The 8,968-nt window shown below is 42.4% G+C and overlaps 1 protein-coding gene across 1 annotated transcript; it reads right to left on the minus strand.

The window, feature by feature from the left end:
* Window positions 1–367: 367 nt before the first annotated feature.
* LOC125546268 (MAC/Perforin domain-containing protein) lies at window positions 368–7,141 on the minus strand. Its single transcript, XM_048710479.2, has 8 exons — window positions 6,964–7,141; window positions 6,398–6,716; window positions 5,173–5,411; window positions 4,547–4,751; window positions 4,006–4,074; window positions 3,738–3,924; window positions 2,694–2,860; window positions 368–1,407 (listed from the first exon to the last, which is right to left on the minus strand). Exons 2-8 carry the CDS (start codon window positions 6,674–6,676, stop codon window positions 709–711), a joined length of 1,845 nt encoding a protein of 614 aa, XP_048566436.1. The 5' UTR covers window positions 6,677–6,716; window positions 6,964–7,141; the 3' UTR covers window positions 368–708.
* Window positions 7,142–8,968: the final 1,827 nt, after the last annotated feature.

The raw sequence follows: 8,968 nt of genomic DNA on the forward strand, positions 1-8,968 counted from the left end.
ACTAATCAGAAAAGGCGTCTCCTCAGATGTGACATAACCCATCGCCAAGAACATTCAGCTTGGCCAAGAGAGGCAATCCTGCAGCAGCCATCACACAAGATCTTAATCTTCAAAGGGAGTGACGGTTTTCACAGAGGCGCGATAAACCGAACCAACAGAAAAGAACCCCGAGGGGTTCAACCGCCAAGATATGGCATCCAGATAGTCCGATAAAGAAATTTTGAAAGCAAACATCACAATCAGCACCAGACATATCGATTTATTGACTTAGTTCCTAAACAAATTACATTGCATTGCTGAAAAATACAATTTCAGCAACTCTTCGGCAAATGCATGAATAATACTCAAGTCCACACCACAACAACAATTTCCTTAAACACATGAATCTTTTGACAATGCAAAACCAAAACAGTTCCCTGTTGCATTTTGTATATATACAAATAATTTAATCTGTCACCTAACCTATTCAACTCAAGTCCACGCCACAAACAACAAATTTTCCTTTTCTCCCTCCATTTCAGGACACAGCACTCATTACTGCGAAAAACCCACAATTGTATACAACGGAAACTAACAACAAGAGCATGGGCGCAACGAAAACTCTAAATCTTTCACCCGCTCACGCTCATGCCCTCACGGTCAGCCGCACATAACAAATGAAGGGATGACGACAGGAGTCGTTTCATTCTGATTGTTTTCTAGGGGATCCTAGAACTCGTCATCAAGCGAGTAATCCTCGTCATCGGGCAGCATTGCCGTCAGGAGCGAGTACCGCACCCGCAGGGATATCTTGCCCCTCTCGAGGTGAAGCTTGGCACCCGACACCACCCAGTACCCCGGCAGGTCCTGCGGCCCGCGCACCATCTCCGTCGTGTCCACGAACTTGAGCAGCTTCGGGGGCTGCACCGGGGCGGGCGGGCCCCCGGGGTACACCGCCGAGTTGATATTCACGTCAGCAGGGCGGGGCATTGGCTTCTGCACCGCCGTGGAGAAGTGTGTGCTGATGAGTGTCGAGATGAGGCCTGACTTCTGGATTAGGTTCGGGGACCCCTCCCACTCAGGCTGCCTGACGGAGTGGGCGTTCACGACCTTGGAGAAGTGCAGCCGGAGGAACAGTATCTTCTTGAAGCCCTGGCTGATCACTTCTAAACGTGCTCCCGTGACGATGGAAGCGTCCTCTGACTCCACTGGCGCTGTGCAGACGTGGGAGAAGCGCTTCCACGATCCTATTGGTTCCACGTATTTGCGGTCAAATGGTTCTGGAGTTCGGTTGTTGTAAGGGTCGTCTTCGAGCTGGATAATCTGGGGAAGAGAACAGAGATGTTGGAGATGGATAGCTAATTTGTTACTCTTCTTTCCTTCAAGAAACAACCGGAGCCCCGTAATTGGTCTTTTGCCCACATCAACCTGCACCAAAGTTATAAAGCTGCTCAAAAATCGGAAGAAAATTGATAAAAATATCATCAAACCCGCAACTGAGTGGAAACTGTCAATATAATAATAAGCTTGTATTTCTCTATGTAGTGTGCAATGTTGATCGACAACTTTTTTTAATAATTAGTTCATGTAGGAGCATAAAAATTTCTGAATCAATTGAACAAAATCTAAATATGCCCTATTCTAATGCTACCGCTGTTTTCATCATTCCCAAATAAACTAGCGCTAGCCAATCCTGCCATTCATAGGTTACAAGATAAATGTGATTGGTGTAAAACCAAATAGAGTAGCAGCGCACCCAATTTTGATAATGCCACCAGGATTGGATCCATGAAGTACTAGGCTAAAATATTTTTCCCAGTTTCAGGTTTTTGCGCTTCACAGTTTCACACTGGGGCTTCCCCACTTAACTAACCATCCATTTATCTTATAAGTAATTACACATCTTATACCCTTTGTACCATTGTTTTCACTAAGGAAATGCATTATCTTATCCCTCTATCTATATCTCGCTCTTCAGAGATAATTGGTTCATATTTATGTAGCCATGTGATCTGACTTCAGTTGTGAGTTGCAACATATAAGAGCATCAGCTGATTATCAGATGCTGGGATTCCGCCCTCAGGATCGATCACATTAAATCACGACGAACACGCACACAAAAAACTGACAGCCAAGGGCCCTTGTCGTGCCCTCTTTTCTTTTTATTTTTTCTTTTCTCGGTGTTTACAACGAACCCTTGCTGCTGCTTATGTAGAGTTGTAGACGCAGCTACGACCAAAAACCTGAACCGACTAAATACCTACACATGAAGTACTACTTCTACATAGCCTACCAGGACACGTACTAGTACTGTTACATGGAAACCAAAACCGACTCACACTACAAATTCCCAACTGATCTCAAGCTAATCCTAGTTATACACAGACATGCAATGCTAATACTACTAGCACACGTGCTAAACTAATCCTATCACGCAAATATGTTTGGCTTGTTCTAATATCAGATAGATAACTGTCTAAGCTAACAACCAGGTTGTTTATGGAAAGGTAGGCAGTATAAATTCTCTGCACAGTAGAATAAGAATTTGAATGGTCACATAAAAAGGAGTGTTTTATCTCCAACACTTATCCTAACCTATGTCTACTTTTTATGGCAATGTTTAAGAGACCATGATACCACGTAAAAAGGATAAAAACAAGGAAATAGATAGATGAACAATGTTTCAGTTATGGCAATAGGAAAAGTGTGCATACCATGTTGGTACAAACATAAAGTGTTGGACCAATAAAATTTACTGGCAAAGATGCACTGCTTTGCTTTTTCCTCTGAGGACCGAGAGGGAGGTCACTATAAACTGGTGCCCACTGCCTTGGAAGCTGGAACTCCAAAAACTGGTGCAATTCCTCAATTGGGGGCTTATCTGTATGAAATTCAAATATATCACCTTGTTATGAATACATCACACATCACATTGTTTTCTGTGCAAAACGATGTTTGCTAGCTTGCTTTTTTGTTTATGACCTAATGATAGGATGGTGACAAACATCTAGCTTCAAAAGGTTGCAATTCAAACAATACGTTAAATAGAGAATTTTATTGAACACACCATTTTTGTATTTGTTTTGCAGCTCATTTGCAGAGACTAGAAATTTATGACATTATTAGGACTCCATATTGAAACATAAATATACAGTATATTAAAGATGACTGAAAACAACCAGAAGAAGATGGAGCCTCACAGAAGCAGGCTGATGATGTTGATCATAAGCTAAAATAGGGTGTATCATTTTTGCCCAACAGATAATATACAGGGAGTGAAGTCGGTGAACAGAGCTACAAAGGACAACTATTTTCTAATAATTATTGCCCAAAAAAACATTTCCTTAGAATCTAAACAATAGGGACTTTGTTTGTGAAAGAAAGAAGCCAGCCCCCTTTCATGGTTGACCATTAGGGTGGCCAAGGGTGCAGGTTCTAAAGTCCTGAATAGACTATAGAAAACTTACACCCAAATACATCACGAAAAACACAAGTTCTTTCCCTAGAATCCTAACTCTAGACACTATCATGAACAAGGAAGCTGTATGGAAAAAAAGTGAGAAGGACAACAAGAAACCTTATTTTGAAATAATCAAAATTAACATGCAGTTAAAGTACTAGGGCTGAAGATCAAGACTTCTCTTAATATTATTACTAATTATGCAGTTCCAACTTTCAACATTTGACGTTTATAGGTTGAGAGCTGAGAAATGAATAAACTATTCAGCAAGCTTGAAAGGGTCAGAATTTATACTTACAACGAAGGTACAGATTAATTGCATGATTCAGAAAGCCACTACCAGGAACTCCATTCAACAATGAAGTAATAGGTATAAAAGACATCGAGATAACATCAGGTTCTGATTGAACACTACTCAGCCACTCGCTATGAGAGATCATATCTTTATCCCTTCCACCTCTTCGCCTAGGCAGCACTACCAAATCCTGAGATTATCACAAAGAACAAACATAAATAACACTTCTCCTATGAACAGTCTTATATTATATCGACACAAAGAACTCTACCTCCTTCGAAGCATAAGAATTTAGTGGACTAGACTCCACAAATCTCAGTCGCTGCTCTCTTCTGTCACTCTGCATGGTACACAAAAACATAAATCACCAAGCTAAGAAAAACACAACAGCGCCTTTTATACCAAGACATATGACTGCCGTAAACATTAAGGCATGATGTTCGAATTCAAGTGAGCAACCTATACACGAATAGCTCTTGCCTCTTGGAGTAAAGAGACGGAAAATAAGGCTATTGGCAAATGTCTCGGCCCTTGCTGTCTATGGCTATGGGCACATGCACAGATGGCAGGTGTGCATGTCAATTTCGATAATTCAAATTAATGAACTTGGAGCTAGTCTGTGATCTACTTTCACTGATCAAAAGCTGAGCCCCTTGGGTACCGCCCAACTACAGAGATGGGTTGTACAAAATTTATTGTGCAAGTAGCGGGTTATGCAAGGCTATATACGGCTAAATGATCATTAATGTTGAATAGAAAATATGCAAGGGGAAGTCGGAGGCAAAAAAAAAATTTAGAGGCTAGGGTAATACCTTATCCTCCTTCCCATACGCATCCCTGAAACTAATGTCAGATTGCCCATTTGCATCAAGAAATCTCCTGTCAGACATCTCCTTCAATCGTTTTTGAACATCAACGGCTTGCAAGCTTGATGAATGCTGTTGTTTCAAATAAATTACATCCTTCCCTCCCATTTTAACACCAACGACTATATGTGTCCCAAATTTTTGAATGAACCTGCAAGGTTAAGCAATTAAGGTTGAAGTTCAGATTTACGACTTGGGCAGAACAATTGGCTCAGCACATGTTTTAACAAGAACAGTGTACATCCAATTCCAATGCTACATGCTTAGAAAGCTGACTGTAGAAAAGAGAACTGATACTAATTACATATGGTCACATCTCACATGAAATTTGCAAGGACTAAGACTGTCAGTAGAGGACAGGTTTCAAAGGAGTCAGTGCTCAGACAATCCACCCATCAGACATGAATGTATTATGTATCATACCAGAATCAGAACAATTCAGAAAAATGGCAGTCAAAGATCGATGCTATAATCCTATCAAGACTTCATTTAAGGAGCAAGAACACAGAGGCCTATCTTATCTTCAATGACTACATGCTTTTGGGTATGCTTGAATAAAATATGGATCTAACCTTGCCAAAGCAGCAGGTTCCCAGGTTGATGGAACAGCCTGCTTAACATGATCTCGTAGTACAATTTGTGCCTTCGAGAGTGCAACAGTATATAGTGTGATACACCAACCATCAAAAGCAAGTGACTTGGTACTCGCAGCATCTTTCTGCCAGGAGCCAGTAAATTCAAACATATTATTGAACAGGCCAGATGGAATTTTTCCAGACAAAGATAACTCCCGGTTGAATTGCTCCGACATCTGCAAAATGCTTCATAATTTGAGAAAGGTAGCTATTTTTTTTATCTGAGCATTGTAAACACAACACAAACATTATTTAAAGCAGCTTGACAGCTTCCATGACAGCTCTGGAAGGAAACACATGACAGGGAGAGAAGGTTGTACTAGCGAAACACAATATTCAGTAGGAGAGATGCTATATCAATCGCCAAGCATAGAGAATAAGAAACAAGGTACATCTCATGCTTCTGCAGCAGATAAATCACAATCCCATGAGATGCTAGAACAGCATTACAACTGAACACCTGCCCTCCAAGGTGGAAATGGACAAACCTATCATGGGAAGGTTGCATGTTTCTGAGATAGGAGCTATTGGCTAGAACATGCTGCATGCTAAAAAAGCATCCTGCTGGTGCTAGCAAACTGGTATAAGCGTACAATCCTTTAGTTTCTGCTAAATATCTAACCAGATAATTTTGGACCTTCTAATAAGGTAACAACCAAAACATTATCTATATACGCCTCCATTAGCATTACTCAAAACTGGAAAAACATTTTTTCTGGCTGAATATGTGCCTATGCAGGCCTCAACTGTTCGGTGCTTCTATATGTTTTTGAAATGGCAAAAATCAGTCCCTAATCCAAGGTATGCTACCAGCAACCTGGTAAGAAGCCTACAATCCCAGAGTTTCCGACATTCTTCCAAATATCTAACCTGATAATTGACAACCTTCTAATCTGGTAACGACCAAAACATTATCTACATACACCTCACATTACTCACAAAGGAAAATTATTCTGCCTGGAAGTGGCAGAATACATATCTCTATAGGCCTCAAAGTGTTTGGTGCCTATATATATCTTTGAAGTGCATAATGCAAGGAATAGGATGATTTTACTCTTAAAAGTGCAAGTTACTCTGAATAGGTGGTTCTGAAATGGTAAATTGACTTATGTTCATTTCTGTCATCTTCCTTGTTCTGAAGTAGGCCTACAAGAAAGCATACCTGCTGGAACGACAGGACATCGGACCGGAACCGCATCCGCTCCCCCTTGTCGCACTTGATGGACTTGGGCACGCCGGCGACCGTGGTCAGGCTGCCGGGGAGAACGATGTCCTGGGTCCCATCGCGGTCGAGCTCGATGAGCGACGGGTCGGGCGAGCCGCGCTGCTTGCAGAACTTGAGCCGGACGTCGGCGGCGACGTCGTAGCCGAGGCCGATGGAGCGGATGGCGGACTCGGCGGCCCTCTGCAGCAGCATCTCCTTGCTGTCCCTAGGCGCCATCCTCGCTCATCCCACGGCGCCGGAATAAACTTCAACACCCCTGGAGCCGGAACACCCGGAGCAAAATCAGCAGACGACGCGGTTAGACAATCCTTTCGCAGCTGAAACGGCCGCAGGACCGGGAAAATAAACTGAAATTCCCCGCCAGATCGGCCGGCGCCGCGGGGGGGGGGGGGGGGGGGGGGGGGGGGGGGGGGCTGGCGGGGGCGGATCTGGGCGGCGCGGCCGGAAACGTGAGGGGATTAGCCGGGGACTGAGGCGGCCGCCGGAGAGCCGAAAGCTCGTACCTTTCCGCGAATTGGAGTTCCGGACTTCACCGACGGGCCGGCGCCGGAGATACGCCGCGGCGAGGCGGCGAGGCGATGGAGGAGGACGGTGCCGCGCGGCGGGGCGGCGGCGGTGGGGGTGGGGGGAGGTCGCCGGGGTGGGTGGGGTCGTGGGGAGGACCACGGGAGCGGCGTGGGAGGGAGGGGAAAGGTCCAGGAGGAGGATGAGGTCTGAGGAGGAGGAGGGGTTGAACAGTTGGAGCAGTGGAGGAGGAGACAGTGACATTCCACTTTTGTTTCTTGTTTTTGTAGCTGGGAGATAAATTATCTACAGTGATTAATTATTATTGGTGGCAGGTGGACTGCATTCAAAGTGGAAAAGTGAGAGCCATTGACTTCAGATTTTGGTGGTAGGTTTAGTCCATGCCAATAACCCATTTATAGTGTTATTTATTTTATTTTTAAAATTTTGTTTTATATTATATTAGTATATAGAATCTCTTCCCTACTGATTTTTCCTAATCTTTTATTTTCATTAATAACTTTTCTTAGAGTTTCATCTGGGTTGAAGCAAATAGTACTCCCTCGGTTTCGAACTACAAGATGTTCTTATTTTCTTTGAATCGGATGTACATAGACGTGTTTTAGTGTGTTTGTCCATTCATTTCAGTCTAGCTATATTTTATATTAAAATACTAAAAACTGTTATAATTTGGAATATATTATACTAAACTGTTATATTTTATATTAGAATAGTTGCCCTCAAGAAAGTGGAAAAATAGTTTTTCCTTTTTTGACAAACAAAAGGAAAAAGGTTGAAGAGGTGAGTTTGGCTTCAGCCTCTTGTTTTCTTTTTTGACTTTTTTTTCTCGTTGAAAAGTCTGGTTGTTGGGCGTTGGCAAGCCAGGTTCACGTGCACGCGTATCTTTTCGTTCTCTCTCTTGAGGTGATGTATATGTCTCTGTCTACTTCATCTAGGTTGCGTTTACGCCTGTATGGTGTACTTTGGTTTTAGGCACATGCTGTCAACGGAAAGCTTTGACCATCTTAATCTGCAGAGAACTCATTTTGGGCTACTTTACTGACATGATTTTACCAGGTCAATCAAAGAGTTACGTATAGATTTTCACAAAAAAGAAGAGTTATGTATAGAACCTCACTCCATAATTTTAAAACCGGGCCGGTATTCGAATTAGTCGGGTTGCCGCAGGGCCGGCACATGGCAAAAATGCGGCGGCCTAGGGCTCATCTATAATATTTTCTGAAACACAGTACAAATACAGCCGTTCATATATACGCGCATACATTCACTTTTATGAATGCGCATACGCATATCATATCCTTATTAACATATTTAAGAGACGAAGCCGGCATATCATTTTAAAAATTTATGAAGCAGTTGTAGGCATCTCGTAGTCAACGTGAATGTCTCTTATCATTGAACTGCATCACCGGAAGTTCTAAAAAAATCCAGAAAAATGCAAGCAGCAGGACATATTTTCTGAAACACACTATAAATACAACCACTCATATATACGCGCATACATTCATTTCTATGAATGCGCATACGCATATCATACCCTTATTAGCATATTTGAGAGACGGAGCCGGCATATCATTTTAAAAATTTACGAAGTCGCCGTAGGCATCTCGTAGTCAACGTGAATGTCTCCTACCACTGAATTGCATCACCGGAAGTTCTAAAAAAATCCAGAAAAATGCAAGCAGCAGGACTTGAACCCTGTTGGACTGGGTATACCATTGTTCTCCTAACCATCCAACCACAGGTTGGTTCATCTATATATATCTATACTAATACTATAAAAAAAAATCCAAAGTGACAAATCCAATTAATCTCGGTCATCAAACCTGTCAATCCAACAATCTAGATTGTTCCGAGTGACGAGTGCTCAACATGTTTAGCATGCAATTAATATCATGCCAAATATAATTAATGTATAATTGATCTCCTACCTAATATCAGCATGTGATTAATTTCCTTCCTAATACAAACGTGCATTGGACG

This window comes from Triticum urartu, chromosome 3A (assembly GCF_056163025.1).
Source record: "Triticum urartu cultivar PI428250 chromosome 3A, HENAU_Tu73, whole genome shotgun sequence".
NCBI classification, from domain to species: domain Eukaryota; kingdom Viridiplantae; phylum Streptophyta; class Magnoliopsida; order Poales; family Poaceae; genus Triticum; species Triticum urartu.

Coding starts and splice junctions, on each gene's coding strand:
- LOC125546268 (XM_048710479.2), bottom strand. CDS start 6,676: ATGGCGCCTAGGGACAGCAAGGAGATGCTGCTGCAGAGGGCCGCCGAG. Junction 5,412..6,397: donor ATGTCCTGTCGTTCCAGCAG/GTATGCTTTCTT, acceptor AGCATTTTGCAG/ATGTCGGAGCAATTCAACCG. Junction 2,861..3,737: donor AATTAATCTGTACCTTCGTT/GTAAGTATAAAT, acceptor AATTTCATACAG/ATAAGCCCCCAATTGAGGAA.